Raw genomic sequence first — 21,956 nt, 5'->3', positions numbered from 1 at the left:
GCAGCTACACTGTGAATCGGCTTCAGCCTGCCTGAATTACAGTGTCTGCGAAGGATTCATAGTTGGTTGGATAGAAAAGAATGCTTCAAGATCCATCGTGGAAAAGTCAAAATCCCATCCCATATCCGACAGATTGAAATCCGGAAGATCCTCGCTGCTCCCAACACTAGCAGAGGCCTCCGGAATATCGCTTTGGAGCGGGTTGACTTGAATGTTTGGCATTGTGGGAAGGTACCCTCCCAGAAATGTGTCACCAGGGAAAGCTTCTCGCGGATTTGTCTGGCTCGATGCTACACCACTCGAATAGGGGTGAGCTGATGCCGGGCCCATAGGGTTTGGTGCATATGCCTGACCCTGGACAGGTCCAGGTCCAGGTGGCACCCATTCATATGATGGGTGCAGTTTCTTCAGGACAGTTTGTATAGCTGAAATAGAGCTTGTTATGGGATCGCCCGGCCGCATGGCTCCAAGACATTGGATGCCCACGTGAACCCATGGAAGGTGTGTAGGAGCACCTTTCTCATTATACATGAAGTCGTAAATAAGTGCAAAGCAGGCGCTGGTCACGAAGAAGCCATGATAGCGAAGTTCCTAACAGTTTTAGCTCCGATATGAGTAGAAATCTGGCGTTTGCATACGGGGAAAGCATACCCGAACAAACTCATTGACGATAGCAGCCTCACATAGATGATGGAGAGTTCTGCACGCAGCGTGGACCGCGTGGTCGCACGCCTCATTTAGCCACGCCGGCATTTCCGTCGGACGTCTGGTTGTGTTGGGTCCAGTCTTCTCGGAAGAAGTGTTTTTGGTGTCGCGCCGCCATCGCCCGCGAAAGATCAAGAACGGTCGAAACGTCAAAAGAATGGTGTGATAGTATACTATCTTTCTTAGCTTGTCCGTCCATTACTCTGCATGTCAATGACTTACAGGTTATGAGAATGGCCTGCCGAACTCCGACATCACCCGGCTGGGGGCATTTGTCAAGCCCAAACCCGAGAGCAAGCTTCATTTTCTCGTCGTAACAACGAAGGTCTTCTGAGATGGATCTGGCCAGCTTCCACATTTGCAGCAATGAGTCGTGTGGTCGCCCGTAAATTTCGTTTGCTGAACGAGCCATGATGTTTGCAAGGTGGATGAGAATCAGAATGAATGGATCCTTGGGAGGTGCAATGCCAATGTCCCTCGACGAGAGCGAACTCGGGCGACCGAGATGAAAGCAAATCCAGCTGGCGAGCGGTCAGCAGGGCGATTTTACAAATGCAGAATCAGTGACCGAGGACGAACGTCTCGTAGAAAAACAAGGACCAAAATGTCAATCGTCTTTGCTCCACTATCTCCCTGCCCTCTCCTCCTTCAGTCGGTGATTCCTTGTGCAAGCCAGCTGAGATGGCCTTCCTCGCAGCTGTGCCCAGGTAGAGAAAGGAAGAATTTGGGCGACCTTGCTCCGTCTGAAAATGGGCGTACTAGCCAAGCGTCAGGCATAAACTTACACGGCCAAGGACAGAATATACTTATCATCATCAAGGACAGCTGTACAGTCTCGAGATTCACCACGTCGTCCAAGGAGTGACAAGACGCCTTGACCCGCTCGAACAGGATATCTCCCCAGCGATAATGCTGTGTGCCCAGGGAGCCCATGGCCAAAGCCATCAGTAAGATGGAGTTGGCACAGGTATCAGAGTCGGTACGAGAGGAAGGAAGGTACAAGTGTTCTAGCTGGCGCTCATAAAGCTCTTTGGACCAGAATGGTACCAGATGATACAGCGTCGATAGAAATCGGTGCAGAAAAATTCTGGCGAGTTCATAGGGCAAGAACATCACCGGTGCAGCTGTGGTACCAATCCCCTTATTGGGATCATCATGCGTCTCGGCTGGAGTACCGAAGAAGATGCCGCGAAAACTGAACATATCAAGCCCAGCCCCAGCCTCTTCGACTTCACCCTGCGGCTCCTCGGGATGAGTGGTTTGATTCGAAACCAGCGCCCGGTAAATCTCATGCATAAGAGTGAAATGGGACGTTGGTCCATAATATAGTTGCACCTTGCATGACGGAGATGCCATGTGCGTTGCCGAAACGCTGTTGTGGAAAGTATAGCTGGCAGATTTGTTTCGGCGGCCTAACGGCTGGGGCAACGGTGAGGATGGCTGCTGTGTACCAAGCTCAGAGCGTGTAGATTCACGGGAAGTCAGGCCCTCGCCTACAGCGCCATGCTGCTTTTTCTTGCGCTGCCGGATCACATCCCGGTAGACACATGGAGTGTTTCGCACCCGACAGGTCTTGCAGGGGTTGACTCCATTACACTTGATTTTTCGCTTTCTGCATTCTTGACAAGCCTTGGGTATTCGCCAACCCGACGACTCTCCTGACTGAAGGGTTTCTGCCATCCAAAAAAAAACAAACTGAAACAAGTGGTCCTTAAGGGGAAGTTGTTCTTATTGCCTTGGCTTACGAGTTGATCACGGAAGAAATCTCGGATTTACCTCACGTGATTAGTCCGTATTTCCGGATTTGCCCACCACTCTGTTTTGCTACGACATCGAGGCTGTGGTACGACGACGTTCTGCGACGTCTCTTTCCCACAGCTTGATAAAACCTGAAACGTTACGTGAGGGTTAGTTATGCTTGACGAGCGAGGCAGGCCTCATCTATTGCTCTCACGGACTACCCCAACGGGAATAGCCATGACTCCACGACTTTTCAATACTTCTTTCATGGATGCGGGATTGCAAGCTATCCATAAGGGCAAAGAGCCATTGTGCGGATGTATAGAGTAGAACATAGCAACTTAGCAAACCGCTCATATAACTTCAGCTCAAGCAACTAGACTGAGCCTGTACGCCAATGCCTGGTGGTCGACTCGCACAGTTAGGACTCAGCGATCGGAGCTACTAGGAACAGGAGCAATCTATTGTGAATCGAGTCGATACTGTAACGGAGAGTGAGCCTTAGCGTGATGAGGATTGACGGTACTCCGTACTTCGGAGAGACTTGATACGACCAGAAGAGTCTGCGTCCGATGTCTGACTCCGCGCTCAGGTCAAGGATGATGAGGAGAAGAGTACCCCGTTCTTCGGAGAGACTTGATTCAGCCAGGAGAGACTGTGTCAGATGCGTGACTCGACACTCGGGTCAAGGATGTTGAGGAGAACGATACTCCGTAATTCGGAGAGACTTGATTCAACCAGGAGAGCCTGCGTGTGATACCTGACTCGAGTCTCGGGTCAAGGACGATGAGGGGTTGCTTTATCCCCTTTCTCTGGTTTCTTTCGTCCCAACAAGTAAATGCGCAAGTGCCAAGGCATGCCTCGCCCCTTGGCACGGCTGAGGGGATGGAATTCTATCCGAAGCGAGGATGCGAAGAGCTCGGGTGCAATGGCAGCTTGGCAAGGAGGAGCGACAGAGCAGGGTGAGATAGGGTAGAGTCTGTTTCTTCCGACTAGACATGAGAAGTTCTCAGCAGCGCGCCGTTCGCAGGTAAAAATGATAGTGACTTTGTTGAGTATGCGGTGACATATTGAGCAAGTTCGGCGGCCGAATGTGTGGAGATTCAAAGGATGCTTTGCCCCAAGCCGATGGACGTATTCTAACTGCCTGTTGACTAGGAGAGATCAGCGCCATACTCAAGTTTTCCTTCTAGGGTGGAAAGTGACTCTTGTTTTGATTCCTCTCTGGCTCTCACACACCTCAATGAGGGTACTCACCAATTAGGCGATTCATTCAACTTCATCATCAAAACGACCTTTTCCCCAGGTCCCACAATTGATGCTTCCCAACGTTTCCCCATTTCCCCACCATTGGTCACTTCATCCACAAGTCCACAACTCAATTCCGGGGTTGTGGGGAGAAAAAGCGAGAGCTAGAGCGCGCGGAGGAAAATGAACGCCAAGTCACGCGCTTCGGCCGGCTAAGCCTCACGGTGTTTTAACCAGCGCCACCTCCTGGGCTCTCAAAAGCATCCCGCGATTCGGCACTATGGCCCTCAATCTGCTTGCAGTTGCAGGAGTATGCCAGTGAGTGTATATCATTGAGTTCTATGATGGCGTTTTGTGTTTTGTTGCCCTCACACTGGCTCCCTCGTCCTCTGTCAACGCCAGCGTAGGGAGGTTTGTCCAGGTAAGTTTGCAGTCCTCGCCCTCGAAGACAAGTGGCTTGTGCTAACTCACAGCTTCAACCCCACAGTACTGCCTCCTTCGCATAAACTTGCCCAAGCTGATACACATTTTCGACCTTGGCACTGGCCAAGGCTGTATTTGAGTTCTCGTGGAGTGAGAGATAGTCTCACGGTCGGATCCAATTGGACAACAGCTGAGGGCCAAGAAGCATCACTAAAACGTTAATATGACCTGAACATTGTATTGGTCGCTGGTTTTCTTGGAGCGAGGGTGCTACGCGGCTCATTCGCCAATCTGGTCTCTACCAATACCACCAACCGTGGTCTGCATGTCAGTCAGCCAGTGCGTGGTTGACAAAATGTGGTTGCCAAGCGACTAGGGGGAATTATGCATCATGAATCACCAAAGAGTACGCGGGACGGCAGACGCATAGGACTTTTTATGTTCTGCTACGGACAGTACCTCGGAATTTTGAGCTTTGTCAGCTTGTCCCACTGGTATCTGCCGTCTGACTACTCCGTACCGCTAAGCTGTGCCGTCTCTTCAACCTGCGTGATAGTGACTCGTCCATTTATGATTTGAGGCATACGCTGAACCAGCGTTGATCATCAGCTCTACCCCACGTTCCAGATCTAGATGACCCCGGATTCGAGCTCTTGTCTCCACGCTCTTCCGACAGTCACTCCCGTCCTGACGTTTCGGCAGATCCGAGTCGAGACTCGTATCCGACGTGAGACTCGCATCCGACGTGCGATAAAGCTATAAATCACCGCTGCTGCATAATTCCTGGATAGCTCATTGTCGCAGTGATCAGCATCCTCATCGACCTTTGACAGGTTCCACCGGCTTTTATCTCGTTGTTTCCGTATCCGGGAACAATAATCTTTCGCAAGTCATGGCGGAGGAAAAGGGCATGTCTGAATACAAAACAACTCTGGCCCATGAGACAGCTCATGAGGCCGCCAGCCGTGGCCACGTTGCAACGGACCAATATGGTCGAGCCTTGGTCGAATTCGACCCTGCGGCGGAATCTCGCCTTCGACTGAAGATTGATCTCTACATCGTTCCTACTATCTCAATTATTTATCTGTTTTGCTTCATTGACAGAGCAAATATCGGTATGTTACTGCTCCCCCTCTTATCGTACTCTGTCTGACTGACGATCCCGTCTCAGGTAACGCCAAGCTCGCCGGGCTTGAGAAAGACCTTGGCATGAAGGGTTACGACTACAATTTCCTCCTATCCATCTTCTACATCAGCTACATTGTCTTTGAAATTCCTTGCAATATTGCCTGCAAGTGGATTGGCCCAGGCTGGTTCCTCCCTGCCATCACGCTGGGCTTCGGCATCTGCTCGCTTGGCACGGCATTTGTCCACAACATCCACGCCGCGTCAGGAGTCAGATTCTTGCTTGGCGTGTTTGAAGCAGGTATGATGCCCGGGATCGCTTACTATCTGTCTCGGTGGTACCGTCGCAGTGAACTTGCCTTCCGCCTGTCGCTTTACATTGTCATGGCGCCGCTGGCCGGCGCGTTTGGTGGCCTGCTGGCTTCGGGCATTCTGTCTCTGGATCATTTCGGCGGCCTCCACACGTGGCGCATGATCTTCGCTATCGAGGGTATCATCACCATCGGTCTCGCGTTGATCTCATTCTTTACCCTTACCGACCGGCCTGAGACTGCTCGCTGGCTGACGCAGGAGGAGAAGGACCTGGCGATCGCTCGAGTCAAGTCGGAGCGTGTCGGAACCACGGAAGTGCTGGACAAGATTGATAAGGCTAAGACGCTCCGGGGTATCTTCAGCCCCGTGACCCTGGCCACCTCTTTCATCTTCCTCCTCAACAATATCACGGTCCAAGGCCTAGCCTTCTTCGCTCCCACGATTGTGAAGACCATCTACCCACACAACACCGTGGTGTCCCAGCAGCTGCACACTGTTCCTCCATATGTCGTCGGAGCGTTCTTCACCGTGTTGTTCCCTTTCCTCAGCTGGCGATTTGACCGACGACTGATCTTCTTCGTCATTGCGCCTCCTCTGATGATGACGGGATACATCATGTTCCTCGCCAGCACTGACGCTATGGTCCGCTACGGCGCGACGTTTTTGATTGCTAGCGGAGCGTTTGCTTTTGGTGCTCTGTGCAATGCGAATTCATCCAACAACGTGGTGTCCGATACTGCGCGATCATCGGCCATCGGAACCACGGTGATGATGGGTAACGTTGGTGGCTTGATCTCGACATGGTCCTTTTTGCCCTTTGATGCCCCTAATTATCACATTGGCAACGGTCTCAACCTGGCGACCTCCTCTATGACGATGATTCTGGGGGCATTGCTCTGGGGGTGGATGCGGTGGGATAACAAGAGGCGCGAGAAGGTAGACGTTGATCAGGCTCTGGCTGGCCTGTCGCTGTTGCAGATCCAGGATCTCGACTGGCGCAATCCTGCTTTCCGCTGGCGTGACTAATAGGTAGCTGTCTGTGCGTTATATCTTGCCTCGTGACATTTCTCCTCTCAACGGTGCCTCAAGCTGAATAATGACTTACTTGTTGTATTATGAGATAACAATGCGTTATATAAGAATTATCAATATGACTATTTATGCAAGATCTATTGTATCCCTTACTCAACCACAGTACTACTACCAAGTTTCCATGGGTTGCCATCCTGCCCCCCCCGGCACACCAATCAGTGTGGGTGATTTTGTCATTATTGCATCCCCGCAGTGAGACGTTGTGCAGTGGAGACGGTCAACCCCAGACCCCAGTTCGTCGCAGGCACCACCGCACAATCCTCTGGCTAATCTTCGGAGAACACCGACTCGAGTTACCGACAGCCCAATCAGGCTAGGAACCGGCCGAACCAATCTTTCTTGCGATGGTCGCTGGAATCACTGCTTCAAGTTCGATACGCTAGTCACGCCGGCATCGACGATCTTTGTCGCTTCGGACAAGGACCGAATAGGCCTCTCGCAGGCCATTTTGTATAGGTGAATAGTGAGTACGCACTGACCCGGTACAGCGGGGCTATTGCTGATAGGAGAGCATGATTTGAGTGCCGAGCGAACGTTTTCCTGGGTTGCCCAATGTGCTGCTGATGCTGACAATAGTTGGCCATGTACTTGTGCGACTGGCGAATCAAGCATGGCCATTAGAACCTCCGAGAAACGGAACTTCGAGTCAGGTCCGAGTCTAGAGTGAATCTAGAGTTAAAAGCGCCCCGATCCTATGAGGCATTTCCTAGCGCCAGGCTGTCGGTCGTGTTTCGGAACTTGACCGAGCCTTCATTATGCGGAGAATGAGGCCAACAGACGCGACCATGGACTTGTTCGTTGAGTTGTTTCTTGAAGTGACTGAGAAAGGAGAATGAACATGATGAATGTGTGAGTTATTGAGTACATCTCGTCTCTTGATTTGCACTCACAACATACAGGACAGTATAGACTTCATGTTGAGAGTGCTGCAACGTCGAATGGAACAAGGCTTTTGGCGCAGTCAAGAGCTCTCAAGCTCTGGCCTCCAGACTCTTGAGTAAACCTTAGGTGGGCCAGAGAGTAGGTGCAAACCACGCTTTCAGGGCATCCCATTTGGGCCCAGTCGGTCACCCTCCGTTTCTCAACCAATGAATCCAAACTGCCACTGACAGTGAGTCCCAGCCGCAAGGACAAATGCATCCATCTCCGGGATATCCTCGTGTCGGGTATGCGACCAAACTTGGTTGTCTGGTCCTGATCTCGGAGATTTCGACCCCACGCTTCTACTCCACGTTTTCTCCGCAGTGTTCATGCATGGGGTATAAAGCTGGGAAGTGATCGTCTGTTCACCCCTGTTTGTCCATCACACTCCTCAACTCTTTCTCCCCATCTCTCCTACTTGGTATTCTGAACACAAAGGACGAGACGATGGCAGGCGGTCCAAAGAAACCCGTCAACATCTTCCGGTTGAAAAACCTCGGCGAACCAAAGGAAGTTTTCAACTGGAAGCTATGGTTCGCGGTTATCTCATTCGGCCTCATGGGCGCTGCCCGGGGTGTGGATGAGGGTTTGATCTCGGGTGCTTTCAACTCGAAGGATTTCCAACGGACGATCCACTACAGCCAGTACAGTGCGGTCGAACGGACGAACATCAAGGCGAACGTGTCAGCGATGGTGCAGATCGGTTCTGTTGGTGGTGCTCTCTTGTAAGTTTCAGCCTTTGTCTTGGTTGACAGACTTTCTAACCCAAGCAGCGCGTTCCTGGTTTGTGACCGCATCGGTCGTATCTGGGCTACTCGTCAGCTGTGTCTTCTGTGGATTCTTGGTATTGGCATCTTCATGGGCGCAAAAGGAAGTCTTGGAGCCATCTATGCCGGTCGCTTCATTGCAGGATTGGGTGTTGGACAAACAGTCGTGGTTGGCCCGGTCTATCTCGCTGAGATTGTGAGTATACCTTCGCATACGGTCTGGATGCAAGCTGACGGTCATGGTTAGGCCCCTGCGTCCATCCGAGGTCTCTGCACCTGTGTGTTTACTGGTTTCGTGTATCTTGGTATCGTCCTGGCCTACTTTACCAATTACGGTTGCCAGGTTAACCTTGGAGACAACACGCACAAGCGATGGGTGAGTGAGCCGGCAACTGCCTAAGAATTCAATCGCAGCTGACAACCCCCGTAGGAAGTGCCAACCAGTCTGCACATCATCTTCGCCGGCGTGATCTTCCTCCTCTCCTTCCTGCAGTACGAGTCTCCTCGCTTCCTGATCAAAAAGGGCAAATACGAACAAGCGATCCGCAACCTGGCGCGCGTGCGAAACCTCCCTGAAGACCACGAGTACGTCGTGCAGGAGATCACCGCCATCGAGCAGTCCCACCAGGCCGAACTGGAGGCGACCATGGGCGCAGGCTGGCTCGGCGTCATCAAGGAGACCTTTCTGGACCCGAAGAACCTGTACCGCGTCTACCTGACCGTCATGGCGCAGATCCTCTCGCAGTGGTCAGGAGCCGGCTCCATCACCCTCTACGCCCCGGATCTCTTCAAGCTGCTCGGCATCACGGGCTCCAACGAGTCCCTCCTCGTCACCGGTGTCTTCGGTATCGTCAAGCTCGTCGCAGCCGTCGGGTGCGCCCTGTTCCTGGTCGACGTGATCGGCCGCAAACGCGCCCTGCTCATCGGTATCACCCTGCAGGCCATCTCCATGATCTACATCGCCGCCTTCCTCACCGACGTCCCGGAGATGGGCATCGTCGACGGCTTCGTCCTGCCGAAGGCGAAGCAGGGCGTCAGCCGCGGCGCCATCGCCATGATATACGTCTCCGGCTTCGGCTGGGCCCTGGGCTGGAACTCGATGCAGTACCTGCTCACTGCGGAGCTCTTCCCGCTGCGCATCCGTGCCCTGGCGACCTCCATCGCCATGACGCTGCACTTTGCCAACCAGTACGGCAACTCGCGCGCCGTCCCGAACATGCTGCTGTCCACTGCCCACGGCGGCATCACCCCCAAGGGCACATTCTGGTGTTTTGCGGCGGTGACCATCCTCGGTGGGCTGTGGGTGTGGTTCAGTGTGCCGGAGACGGCGGGCCGGTCGCTCGAGAGCATGGATCGCCTGTTCGAGCTGCCGTGGTACAAGATCGGTTTGTATGGAAACAAGGACGCCGAGGAGCGGGATCAGGTGGTGTCGGAGAAGATGCAGATGGCGGAGGAGATGCACGGGACTGCGGCGCACCAGGAGACGGTGGACAGGTCGAGGGTGTAGGCAGTCGCGGGCCAACATATCAGTATCACGTTGATGTGGAACGCATGTTAATGAATTTATCTTTGTATTTAATTCACGAATTTGACGCTGAAGCTGAACCTGAACCTGAACCTGAAGGATCTGTATCTACTGGAATAATCACAATCCGCGCCTTTCGCGACGCATCCTCCCTAGCAGCCTGCTCATCTCTCCTTGACGAGCCGTATCTCGACGCCGGAAGCACCTCCATCCCCTGCATCTCATCCAGCTCCTCCCACGGGAGATCAACCCGAACCACAATCCCCCGTGGCCGGAAAAAAGTCTCATTCCACCGCTCAACCTTCTTCAACAGCCTTGACCCCGAATCCGTATCCGCGGGCCGCTCCGAAGCAGCAATAATCAGATTCATCTCCTCGCGGTTCCGCCTCGCCTTGCGCGCTACCAGCACAGCGGGAATCGCACCAAGCACGCCGGCCATCATCCCGCCCAGCGCGAGGACGCTGACGCCCTTGGCGACTGTCGTGGCCCATTGTCGGGGGGACAGCTTCACCTCCTCGTTGAGGTCGTGGGTGAACTGGGTCCAGTGGTGAGGGGAGATGTCGTAGTCGGCTAGGAAGGGAGGGTACGCGAAGCCGGAGGTGAAGTAGTCGTGTTTCGAGGGGATTTGGATCCCGCGGTTTGGAGACAGGGTGGAACTTGTGTGTTCTGATGGTGGGGAGGAGGGTGGGAGTGGTTGTTTGGTGTCTTGTTCTGGTTCTGGTTCTTGCATTGTGGGTGATGCGTCTGAGGGTGTGTATGGGGGTGGAGGATCCGATATTGATGGATTGTAGTTTTCGCTCAGGAAATTCATGTTTGTTCACCCTGGTGATGCCAGAGATTTGTGTGCTTGATTCTGTTGGATAGGCATTTCCGTGTACGACTTGGACGGTTTATATCGCCATGACCAGGAGACTGGATGGATGACTCCAGGCATCAATAGCATCGTCATCATCGCTAGAATTAGTATGCGAGTATGACTCGACACGAGAATGTAACTCTAATCTCTTCGAGGTCGATGACTCGCTTGGAACTATTGCTCAGGCTGATGGTGATAGGCTGGGATATGCCTCAGGCTCCAATGTTTTGCGTAAATACGAGGTGTCAATCTCCAGGCTGACGAGGCTACAATTTACAAGTACTCCGGTTTGCTCAATTTTGCAGGTTTTCTATGACTCGAGATTCCCTGCTAGATCGTATAATCCCTGCTGGTCCGTCCAAGCCACTTTGGATTGCTCACAGCGAGGCTTATTCGCGATAAGATCGACTCTTGCGCTAATAAATGATGGCGCAGAATGAGTCACCATGATGCTGGGTCTAGACGGAAGATTTGATACCAATAGCACTCAAATAATCCAGACTAATCCAATCAAATCAATCATATCAGACTCTGCTATCCTCACCGGCCTGTCACCCTGTCTTGGCACGACTTCTCCAACTCACCGCGCGGGGAACCACCAACCATCCCGCACTCCTCATCCTCCTCTCCTCACCCCTGATCAACAACACCCATTCACAATGACCACCCGGTATCGCGTTGAATGTATGTCCTCTTTAAATACAATTCATTAACTGCTAATCCTAACCAATTGATAGATGCTCTCAAGGTATGCTGTCAGCCATTGAGGTTGTGCTTGGCTGACTCACTCCGATAGTCGCATCGGCGAGACCAGCTGGTAAGTTCTCCCTTCCTTTCAACGCGCAAACTAACATATGTCAGATTGAATGGATCAAAGTGAGTGCACCACTTTATAGACACCGGAGGAAGCTCATCTAGTAGGGTCTCCTGGCAGTCCCCTTTGTGCTGCACTCGCAGCCCACCGCTGTCTACCAGGAACACAGCGAGAACCTCGTGGCCGTTGCGGCCGACACCCATCAACGCTACGCGGAGATCTTCCGGGATGTCGAGAAGCTCATCGACGACCACAGTAAGCCTCGTCCCCCTGTCCCCAGTCGCATCTAACCCAGCCAGTCGACCATGAACGCGACGCCGCCCCCGGCAAGTCCAAACTGAAACTGCTCGTCCCGACCGCCGGCTCCTTCTTCAGCCGCCTCCCGCTCGAAGACGCCTTCAAATACCAAGACACAAAGCGCATGATCAGCCGCCGCCGCTTCGTCGCCCCCTCCTTCAACGACATCCGCCTCATCCTCAACACCGCCCAGCTCCTCGGCATCGTCCGCGGGCCCGGCCTCGACCTCGTCACCTTCGACGGAGACGTCACCCTCTACGATGACGGCGCCTGCCTCACCCCGGACAACCCCGCCATCCCGCGCATCATCCGCCTTCTGCACCAGGGCGTGCGCATCGGCATCGTCACCGCCGCCGGCTACACCGAGGGCGCAAAGTACTACGAACGCCTCAAGGGCCTGCTCGACGCCGTCCACGACTCCCCCTCCCTCACCCCCGCCCAGAAAGACGGCCTGATCGTCATGGGCGGCGAGAGCAACTTCCTCTTCCGCTTCGACTCCGCCTCCCCGCACCGCCTCACCTACGTGCCCCGCCCCGAGTGGCTCCTCGACGAAATGAAGTCCTGGAAGCAGGAGGATATCACCCAGCTGCTCGATATCGCCGAGTCCTCGCTGCGCGCGTGCGCATCCAACCTCAACCTCCCCGTCGCCGTCCTCCGCAAGGACCGCGCCGTCGGCGTCTATCCCTATGACCGGAGCAAGATCCACCGCGAGCAGCTCGAGGAGACCGTCCTCGTCGTGCAGAATACGGTTGAGCGGTCCGTCGTCGGCACGAGGTTGCCCTTTTGCGCGTTTAACGGTGCTTTCCCTCCTCCCTCCTCCCCCAAACTTCTTTTATGTACCATGTAGCTAATGGCTGATGACAGGCGGGAATGATGTCTTCGTCGACATCGGCGACAAGTCCTGGGGTGTACGCGCTTGTCAGCGGTATTTTGGGGGGATTGAGCGGTCGCGCACGCTCCATGTTGGCGATCAGTTTCTCTCGGCTGGTGCGAATGATTTCAAGGTGAGTTGCGTCTGCTGCATTTTTAGAGTCGAACGTGAAATTGACTGTGTGCCTAGGCTCGTTTGGCGTCTACGACGGCCTGGATCGCCAGTCCTTCGGAAACGGTGCAGTTGCTCGACGAACTGGAGGAATTGCAGAAGGCGGAGAAGAATCGTTCTTGATTAATCTTTTCAAGGACGGGTTATATTTCGGTTTACTGGATTATGGCGCATGATACCATCATTCATTGACTATGAAATCCTAGATTTAATATATTTGCCCAGACCACCTAGCCATCGTGTATTCTCAACTCCAGATGCAAAATCATAATCTACCCCAATGCCCAAAGTCCAGGCATCAGCTATGTTCCGAAATATCATTCAAGGGTCGCGGTCAGCTTCCCGTCTCATCAATCGTATCCCCGGTATTGCACGGTCGCTCTAAGGCGAAGTGGGCGCCGAAGGTTCAATGGCTGTAGACAGTCAGTATGTGATGCAAGTACAATCGTAGTCAAAGCTTACACTCATAGCATGACCACAGGGGCTTTCCCGCGGCAGCACGGCCAGAGAGGATGTTGACATAGTTCTGAAGCTCCAGCCAGAACTCCGTCTTGGGACGCCGGCGTGCCCAATCCGTCTCCGTCGCCTCCAGACCGTCCTTGCCGCCCATGGGGGAGAACAACACCTGCGAGCCCTTGACACCGATGACCGCCGCCGACATCTCGTCCGCCGCAATCTCGTCGCGTGACTTGCCCGCATAGTTTTCGAGATGCAGCATACACTTGATCGCCATCCGGAGGGCCCGGATACGGTCCATCGGCGATGGCTTGCCTCCTTGCTGGAAGTGGCCAGGGACCGCCGAGCGGGACTCGAATCGTCCCTTGGCCTCCTCCTTGAAGATGTCGGCGATGACCTGTGTGGTATAAGTGCTGGAGGCGCATTCGTTGCGCAAAATGAGCTTTCCGGCACGGTTGGCTCCCTTGTCCCGGGCAAAGTTCTCGCGCAGGAAATCAATGTCGTTGGAGAGCATCTTGATGTCAATGCCCTCCTCGGGAATGTACACGGCTGTAGCGCCGACGGCAAGACCAGCAGTGGTGGCGATGTAGCCCGACTTGCCGCCCTGTGTCTCGATCACGAAGACACGACGACGAGAGGACGAGGCCGACTGGCGGATGGCATCGCAGAAATCAATCAAAGTGTTGAGACAGGTGTCGCTTCCCAGCGAGTACTCGGTTCCAGGCACATTGTTGGAAATTGTAGCGGGCAAAACAACCATGGGGATCTTGAAAACGGGATACTTGTCGCGGGCCTGACGGAGCTGGCTGACTGCTGTGAAGGCTTCGAAACCACCCACCACGAAGAGTGCGTCAAACTTGTATTTCTCGAAGCACATTGCCGTGGTCTCGAAATCCTCGGATGGCAGGCTACGGTTTGTTCCAATATCCGATCCACCCTCGTTGACCCAGGCATCGGACTCCAGCCACTTGACTTCGCGAACAGAGCTGACGGGCTTGTCATCGTGGTGACGGCAAAGGCCGGGGAAACCGTTGTGAATCGCGAGGGGGGTATGTCCACGAGTGAGGCAGTAACCGACAGCGGCGCGGGTGGCTTGGTTCATACCTCCGGCCGGGGCACCGACGTGGATGATGGCGATTCTCATTCTCTAAATTGAGTTAGCCAACTCGGCTGATTGAGAGACAGTAACGCACCTTGTCTTCAGGGAGGATCATCTTGGGATGATCTGGTGTGGCAGTGTTGCGATAGGCAAAGTGGTATTCTTTGAACTCGGCATCCCGCATTCTCATCGCTGCCTCAAAGTCCTTGTCATGGATGAGCTTCGCTACATGCTTGGTTTCTTGCACTGCGTCCATCAGTGGTGTCCGCATGATCTTGTTCTCGCGAATGGTAATGACTGGCGATGGCGAGTCCGGCTTCATATCCAGAACAGCCCTGACGGCTTCGACACCCTGCAAGGTGGACAGCCAGCGGTCATACGCGCATGCTGCTCCTCCTCTCTGAGTGTGTCCCAAAACGGTAACCCTGGTATCCAGCCCGAGTCGCTGAGTGAGGATGTCTTTGATCGTAGAGCTCGAGATCTTGTTGAGATGGCGGTCCTGGGCACCTTCGGCCACGATAACGATAGTACGACGCTTGCCACGTTCTTTGCGGTTCTACAGAGAACATTCTGTCAACTCAATGGCGGGTAACAAGATATATCGCGACCCACCTTGGTGATGATAGAGCACATGTCATCCTCCCACCCGTCACGGGGAGGCATCTCCGGAATGAACAACCAGTCCGCACCCGTGCTGATCGCGGACATCAAAGCCAACCAACCGCAGTGTCGCCCCATAACCTCAATAACGAAACCTCGCTGGTGGGAAAACGCGGTATCGAAAACGTCGTCGACGGCATCACAAATTCTTGTAAGAGAGGAATAGCAGCCGATCGTGGCGTCAGTGCCGGACATGTCGTTGTCAATAGAACCAACCAAACCAACAATGTTCAACACCTTGTAGGGCTTGATTTGTTCTTCAGTCAATTCACCATTCTTGACCAGCTCCTCCAGCAAACCGGGCCATTCCGAACGGAAGACGTCGGCACCGGTCAAACTTCCGTCACCACCACAGACAACGAGAGCATCGATACCGCGGAGCACCATGTTCTTAGCAGCCTTGAGACGTCCAGCGCGTTCGCGGAAAGCCATGCTCCGAGCAGATCCGATCAGTGTACCGCCCTTGGAGAGCCAGCCACGCACATCTTCCCAGTGCAGCTGACGAATCATATGACCACCATGAACCAAACCCTCATAACCTTCGAACACGGCATACGCTTCGCAGTCGGAGTAAATGGCCATACGGATGACGGCCCGCACGGCTCCGTTCATACCGGGGGCATCACCACCCGAGGTGAGGACACCAATGCGGCGTCTCTTGGGCGGCTCGACGGGCGCTTGTGTTGAGCTCATCCTTGTTGACGACCGTAGACTGATCCACAAAGGAGTGTTGCAGGGATCAATCGCTAGACCGGAAAGTGAAGCACCAGGGGAGACAGCTGTCGTTGAGATTGAAACTGTAGATAAGTTGTTGTGACGGTGGGGTGAGAGATTTCCGGTGAGTGAAAGCGGGAGTGGGAAAGGGTACGTCACAGACACGACGGGTCAATGAATTCACTAGTTAGCTGACAATGAGCTCCAAGAGCTTGAGATGAGAAAACTGTCTAACAATCTCCGATGAAGGAAGGCAATGGTAGAAACTTATGGACGATCAACAGCCAACAACCCCTCCTTTGAGAATCCTGCAGTAGAAGATTTTCCCCCCTGCGTCACCAAAAAACTCCAGCACCCATTGTCGACGTCACCCGCCCTCTTTCGTCCTAGCGTCATCGAAGTCACGTGGAAGTAATTAGGGCAGGGCTGGACTTTCACGTGGTTGGTCAGTGACGCCATGGCAACCAATGCAACTGACAGCAGTAGATGATTCGATGCACGTCATTTCAGGCACGGCTCTTTGCAATGCAGTCATATCGACCTTAATTACCGTCTTAATTGAGTTGATAGAGTTAACTTTGATAAGAAGGACACAATACAGTTAATGGCAACATTCTCAATCTCGTAAAGACGCCTAGTCCACCACTGAAAAGTATACAAATGCGTCTTCCAATGTCAGTTTTCTGGGGCTCAATGTGGAATATATAGCGGCGATGAACCTCTCTAATTTGTTGAGACCCTCAGGACTATACACAACGCATTTTGACTAGATACTTTTGCTTGACTAATTAACATTATAAGCAGTATTTAAGCTTTATCGATTATCACCTACTATTAGCATATAAATCATGATTGATTGCTTACTGCGCAGTGAATTGTTGATTCGGTAATGTCTGAGCTCTGGCTGTCACGTGTCTCGGCGTCACTATCTCCGTCTTTCATTTCTAGCCTCAAGAGATCCCTCAGCGCCGCTCACAATTCGTTGACGTAGGGCGCGTCTGTAACCGTCACTATGGCTGATAAATTTACCCTTCCATTGCGCCCCCTGGTCGAAAAGCGCGACCATCCGGATCCGTTGCCTCTTGAGATTGCCCAGATTAATGCTCAGTGGGGATCGTTCCGCGATGTGAGTGAGGAGAGCCTGCGCGCAAAGATCGAGGAGGAGAAAAGCAAGGAATACACAATTGAGGAGGAGGAGGGTGAGGGTGCCGAGCTGGACACGACAGAGCGCTTGGATCAATTATACAAACGACGAGCAGAGATAATTCAGTTTGCGATGTAAGGCAACCATTACAGTGATATGGCTGGTCGGTCCGTACTGAGATCTTACAGGCAGGCACATATGGAAGCGATGTTTGCTCTCGACTTTATTTCACTGCTCCTCTCCAAACACACCCCGCGTCAGGCCGAAACTTCCATGTCCGCTTATCTGAAGCAAGTTGCACCACTCGGTTCACTCAATGCGGAAATCATCAGCCCTCCGCCAAAGTCCGAAACTGTGGTTAGAGACACAAAGACCGTCTCGCGTGGATGGAGACTGCAGAGCTTCAATGCTGCTGCTGATAAGTTGTTGAAGTCCGCTTCAAGACTGGAAAATGAAGTCGCTTCCGAGACGCGATATTGGCATGAAGTGTTGGCAGTCAAGGACAAGGGCTGGAAATTGTGCAGGCTGCCCCGTCAGGGACAAACCCTGGGTGTGCAATATGGGTTCCTTGAAGGTGAGCTAGCAAATCAACTAACGCTGAAATGGGCGCTGACTTCTATCTTTACAGCCACCCCGATATTCCGCGACCGAGGCCTCGCAGCTCTACGAAGATCTGAAGATGGCGCACTCATACTAGACAAAGGATTGGTACCGACAAAGGCAAAGACAGTGCGTGTACGTGTGAAGGACCGTGGCATCATCACGGGCTGTTCCAAGCCATACCGGTCGGCCGCCCAGGACCCAGATTCAATCGAAGGCCGTATCCTTCAGGCGCGAGATACACTGTATGAGGAGGAGCTTTTCCACGAACTGTTCCGAGAGGCGAGGATAATGGGTAGCCAAGGTGTGACGACACGCCAGAACTTGGTTCAATTCCCTGTGTCCAAAGAGCAAGACATTCTCCTGGACCTTGTGGACCCCGACCAAGATACATATGTCGATGGCGAGGAGACGAAATCAGAAGGACACAACGTGCTTGCCGACGCACTTGCGCACTCCATCCGCATTCTACTGTGCTATGCTCATCGTCAAAACCTACGTCGAAGAACACAACCGCCTCCTCCATTGTCTCCGAAGCGACGTCATATTCCCGAATACCAGCTGCTGCGACCGATAATGGCATACTTGCAGCACAGCTTCCATGTCCGGTGGCTAGAGACCTTTATGAAGGATGTGTATGGAGTACTTCAATCAGCAGGCCTCAGTTGTAGCTTCACTGCGACCCCCTATTCATCGGTGAACCTTTTCAACATTGATCGCTCGGTCCCGAAGGTGGAGGGTCTGATCAGACAGTTTCTTATGCCACTTGAGTCCACATTCTCGGCGGATCTGCTCACACCGCAGAGCTCTTTCAAAGTGAAGACACGCACCAACCTGTCGGTACCACCTTTTGGGACTCATTTTGAGATCTCACTCAACCTGCCTCACTACCCAGACGTCCATCCTCCGAACCGCATTGGGCTGCACGACCAGGCCGCAACGATCATTACGCATTTCATAATGCTAGATATTGTCGCGGCGATTGAATCGCAGACCTCACCAGCTTCGAGCATTGCAAAGACTGAAGCCAAGTCTGTCTCTTGGGAGGCGACGTATCCTCACCATGGGGAGTTGCTGGCCGTTTCCAATGGAAAACAGAAGAAGACGAAGGTCATTCTGTCGCGGGATGAGCTGGTTGTTCAAACCTACGATGTGCAGGGCGCTGAGCGTTACAGCCGTGCCACACCAGAAACGACACCCGCGTTGCAGACGCACACATGGAAGGCAGGCCCTACAACGGCCCCAAGCCTCATGGAGTACGTTGCGACTGTTTCACAACGGTAGCGAGGAAATAGCCTGCAGGCGCCACTTCCAGCCGACCTGTCATGGATCCTTGTTTGTGAGATGTAAATATTATAATAGTTCCTTGCTGCTCAATGCAATGTCGGCTTCTCCAGCCTCGGCAACAAGTCACTCACGTCCTCCCCTAGCATTATCCCCGCCAGAGCCTCCCTTGATAGCAAGCAGTTAGCCATGCCGTATCTATTGAAGGCAGCGGGGAGATAGTCCCCATCGCTGCACCTTTCCGTCAGCAAAGGCGGCAACTACCCCACCACGGGCAGCCCCTCCAGCATCAGCTTGCTTCGACGCTTCTTCAATGTATGCTAAGCCTACACAACCAGCCGCATCTTCAATTTATCCTCCCGGACAATCTCTTCCCTCTTCTGCAGCAACTCCTCCATATCCCACGTAACACTCACATATCTCCCACCCAACCACTCCCGCCTCTCCTGCGTCAACCAACTCATCGCATCCCCCGCAAGCTCCGCCGTATCCGTCAAAAACCCATGCACTGCCTTGATCCCCAACGCCAGCTCCGTTGGTACCCCACCAGGGTGAATCGCATACGCCAACATCCCCTCACCCGCATACTCGGCCATCACGAACTCCGTCAACCGCAGCACAGCAAACTTCCCCGTCCGATACGCTGACGCCCCCGGCCGCACCCGCAACGCCCCGATCGAGCTCACATTCACAATCGTCTTCTGCGTCCCCTTCCGCAGCAGCGGGATGAACGCCCGCATGACCAGGTACACACCCTTGACATTCACCTCCCAGCATCTCCACCAGTCCGCCGGGTCGCTTTCCGCGATGGGAACCCACGCCTCCGAGGTCCCCGCATTGTTAATCAGGATATCGAGGTGTCCGAATTCAGCAGCGACTTCCTCCGCGGCCGCTGCAACGCTGGCCTCGTCCGAGACGTCGAGGGTCAGTTTGAGGATTGTTGGTTGCGGGTGGCCGGCTTCTTTGGCGGTCGATAGGAGGGCGGCCTCCACGGCATCGAGCGGCCCTCGGGAGGCGATGGCGATGGATGGGGCGCCGGCCCGCGCGAAGGAGTGCGCGGTGGCGAGGCCGATGCCGCGGGAGGCGCCGGTGATGAGCACTTTGTGGTTGTGGTGGGTGGACTGGGCGATGAAGGGGTAGGTATCGTGGTGGTGGGTACTGATGAAGTCCATGTTGTAGGCTGTGTCTGACTTGCGCCGCGAAGCGAATATGAGAGTTACTGATGGAATCGTGTGATGATATGGGACCTCAGGTACAGGAGTAGAGCAGGCTTGTACGAAACATGTTAACGGCTGATTACCACTAATTCCGATAAATCCGGTAGTGCTGACAAGTTGGTCGTCGACTAAGTGGGTCAGAGCCAGGACATCGAAGTCTTATCTTCGATGCTCTTGCTATTCACCTGGCTAGGATGGCAAAAATAGTAAACTTCAAAGAAAGCGACTCCGTCGCGCAATCACCAAAGACAAAGCGATCAACGCGAAAATAACACCCAAAATCCCAAACCACCAACCCAGCCCCTCGCTATGCTTGCCTGGTACCATGACATTCATCCCGAACAGACCGGTAATGATCTGCATAGGCACGATACAGGACGCAATCACTGTCAGCCGGCTGAGCGTAGCCACGATCTGATTGCGCATCCGGGTCGAATCAAACGACAGCTGACTCAGGTACTTATCCTGCGACCGGGACAGCCTCTGCTCCGAGTGTGCCAGGTTGGAGACCATGGTCAACACGTGGTCCTGGATATCGCTGAGATAGGAGACCACTTCGCTCGTGGAACCCAGCGCGTCGCAATGTCGGGCAAAACACCGGATGACGTCGGTTTTGTCGTTGAGGAGTTGCCGGATCTGGAGGACTTGTCTGCGCGATGTGTAGATCTGCTTCAGTGCAAGTCCGATGTCATCTGGCCGGGTGATGGAGACACTGTCTTCCATCGTCTCCACGCTGGCTTCTACTCTGTTGATGAGTGGAGCGAAGCCGTCGACGATATCGTCGCTGCATCCGTCAGTCAGGATTATTCCATATCCATATAGCAGGGGAGGTTGCCATACATCAAAGCGTAAGATATCCAGTCACTTGTCAAAAAGAGATGGCTTTGATGGTCCTTGATCCGACTGCGGACATGACTGGTATGAGGACTGCTGCCGAAGGTGAAGCTGAGAACCCCCTCTCGAAATACAATGGCATAGACGTTGCATCCTGACGTCCACGAGCCAGGCGCGTCTTCCGCCTGCTGGGGCGGCCGCAGTGAGAGGAAATAATACGAGCCAAAGATTTCGATCTTTTCCCGGGTCTCGCGGATCTTGATATCCTCCGTTGTCAACGGATGGATGTCAAACAGTCGCGAGAGAAGCTCAATGTCTCCATCTGAGGGATCCGTGACGTCAAGCCACCAAATGCCATCATGCTCTCCACTGTCAAGTAGCGCGTGGAGAGGGCCATAGATCAAGGCCAAAGAGTTGATGCTGGATGCATGAATCACCGAGTCCAGCTTGGTGGTGAAGAAGCTGAACTGTGCTGTTTCGGTATCGGAATAATCTTCCAGGAAATCACGCCTGTACAACTTCTCTGCATCTTGAGGAGGCTGACCCTCAAATACCTTCTCCGTCTCGACTGACAGTCCTCGGCTCCCTGTGCGCGTCCTCCGGCCCAGGAGCCGTCTAAGGCCGGAGAAGAGCTCCATCGTTCAAATATAGAGGAAGAGCGGACAGCATTGGACGTCGCATTGAACTTTGTAAGCAGGGTAGCCCCAGAGCCATACTGTTGTTTAATTGAAGCAGTTCGGATGGAATCAAGGACTGTTCAAAATTTTTATCTGGGAGGTGGCAGTGCTCTGCTCTGCCAAGATCTTGGCCCCTGGGTGGCATGTCGTAATGATCGGCGGGTCAATCATGGTCTCGGCAAGGTCTGGGCTTATTTAAAAGACTTGGATGTTGCATCTGGCAATACCACTGCGGAGTGTAAAGTGATTAATATTCTAACAATCTACGAAAATTGAACACCGTGTTTCTGATGTTGTTCTGCAATCCCCGCAGACACCTTAAACTTCAGGCATCCATGTGGCGAAGTCACGCGACACGGCTTGGCAAAGGACAAACTTTGTCGAATCAAAACAGCTCCTTTTGC

The 21,956-nt window shown here is 53.5% G+C and overlaps 8 protein-coding genes across 8 annotated transcripts; 4 read left to right on the top strand and 4 right to left on the bottom strand.

Moving 5' to 3' along the window:
* Positions 1 to 36: 36 nt before the first annotated feature.
* Positions 37 to 2,385, bottom strand: Aspvir_003305 (Zn(II)2Cys6 transcription factor; the record flags this gene model as incomplete). Its single annotated transcript, XM_043274890.1, has 5 exons — positions 37 to 591; positions 652 to 878; positions 928 to 1,226; positions 1,285 to 1,463; positions 1,537 to 2,385. The coding sequence occupies 5 exons, from the start codon at positions 2,383 to 2,385 to the stop codon at positions 37 to 39; spliced, it is 2,109 nt and encodes a 702-aa protein (XP_043130825.1).
* A 2,623-nt stretch (positions 2,386 to 5,008) lies between these two features.
* Positions 5,009 to 6,579, top strand: Aspvir_003304 (putative MFS transporter; the record flags this gene model as incomplete). The annotated part of the gene is made up of 2 exons (XM_043274889.1): positions 5,009 to 5,231; positions 5,288 to 6,579. The coding sequence occupies 2 exons, from the start codon at positions 5,009 to 5,011 to the stop codon at positions 6,577 to 6,579; spliced, it is 1,515 nt and encodes a 504-aa protein (XP_043130824.1).
* A 1,434-nt stretch (positions 6,580 to 8,013) lies between these two features.
* Aspvir_003303 (putative MFS quinate transporter) lies at positions 8,014 to 9,840 on the top strand (the record flags this gene model as incomplete). Its single annotated transcript, XM_043274888.1, has 4 exons — positions 8,014 to 8,291; positions 8,340 to 8,529; positions 8,581 to 8,709; positions 8,764 to 9,840. 4 exons carry the CDS (start codon positions 8,014 to 8,016, stop codon positions 9,838 to 9,840), a joined length of 1,674 nt encoding a protein of 557 aa, XP_043130823.1.
* Positions 9,841 to 9,913: 73 nt separating this feature from the next.
* Aspvir_003302 (uncharacterized protein) lies at positions 9,914 to 10,588 on the bottom strand (the record flags this gene model as incomplete). Its single annotated transcript, XM_043274887.1, has 1 exon — positions 9,914 to 10,588. One exon carries the CDS (start codon positions 10,586 to 10,588, stop codon positions 9,914 to 9,916), a length of 675 nt encoding a protein of 224 aa, XP_043130822.1.
* Positions 10,589 to 11,373: 785 nt separating this feature from the next.
* Positions 11,374 to 12,990, top strand: isn1 (IMP 5'-nucleotidase ISN1; the record flags this gene model as incomplete). Its single annotated transcript, XM_043274886.1, has 6 exons — positions 11,374 to 11,398; positions 11,511 to 11,590; positions 11,636 to 11,783; positions 11,828 to 12,622; positions 12,690 to 12,829; positions 12,886 to 12,990. 6 exons carry the CDS (start codon positions 11,374 to 11,376, stop codon positions 12,988 to 12,990), a joined length of 1,293 nt encoding a protein of 430 aa, XP_043130821.1.
* A 258-nt stretch (positions 12,991 to 13,248) lies between these two features.
* On the bottom strand, positions 13,249 to 15,775 carry Aspvir_003300 (ATP-dependent 6-phosphofructokinase; the record flags this gene model as incomplete). The annotated part of the gene is made up of 4 exons (XM_043274885.1): positions 13,249 to 13,280; positions 13,330 to 14,470; positions 14,517 to 14,978; positions 15,035 to 15,775. The coding sequence occupies 4 exons, from the start codon at positions 15,773 to 15,775 to the stop codon at positions 13,249 to 13,251; spliced, it is 2,376 nt and encodes a 791-aa protein (XP_043130820.1).
* Positions 15,776 to 16,808: 1,033 nt separating this feature from the next.
* Positions 16,809 to 18,824, top strand: Aspvir_003299 (mediator of RNA polymerase II transcription subunit 17; the record flags this gene model as incomplete). The annotated part of the gene is made up of 3 exons (XM_043274884.1): positions 16,809 to 17,074; positions 17,129 to 17,514; positions 17,569 to 18,824. 3 exons carry the CDS (start codon positions 16,809 to 16,811, stop codon positions 18,822 to 18,824), a joined length of 1,908 nt encoding a protein of 635 aa, XP_043130819.1.
* A 326-nt stretch (positions 18,825 to 19,150) lies between these two features.
* On the bottom strand, positions 19,151 to 21,513 carry Aspvir_003298 (uncharacterized protein; the record flags this gene model as incomplete). Its single annotated transcript, XM_043274883.1, has 3 exons — positions 19,151 to 20,169; positions 20,338 to 20,825; positions 20,882 to 21,513. 3 exons carry the CDS (start codon positions 21,511 to 21,513, stop codon positions 19,151 to 19,153), a joined length of 2,139 nt encoding a protein of 712 aa, XP_043130818.1.
* Between the last annotated feature and the right edge of the window lie 443 nt (positions 21,514 to 21,956).

The sequence above is a fragment of the Aspergillus viridinutans genome (genome assembly GCF_018404265.1).
Source record: "Aspergillus viridinutans IFM 47045 DNA, scaffold_14, whole genome shotgun sequence".
Lineage (NCBI taxonomy): Eukaryota > Fungi > Ascomycota > Eurotiomycetes > Eurotiales > Aspergillaceae > Aspergillus > Aspergillus viridinutans.
This window is presented reverse-complemented; position numbering and strand designations above follow the sequence as displayed.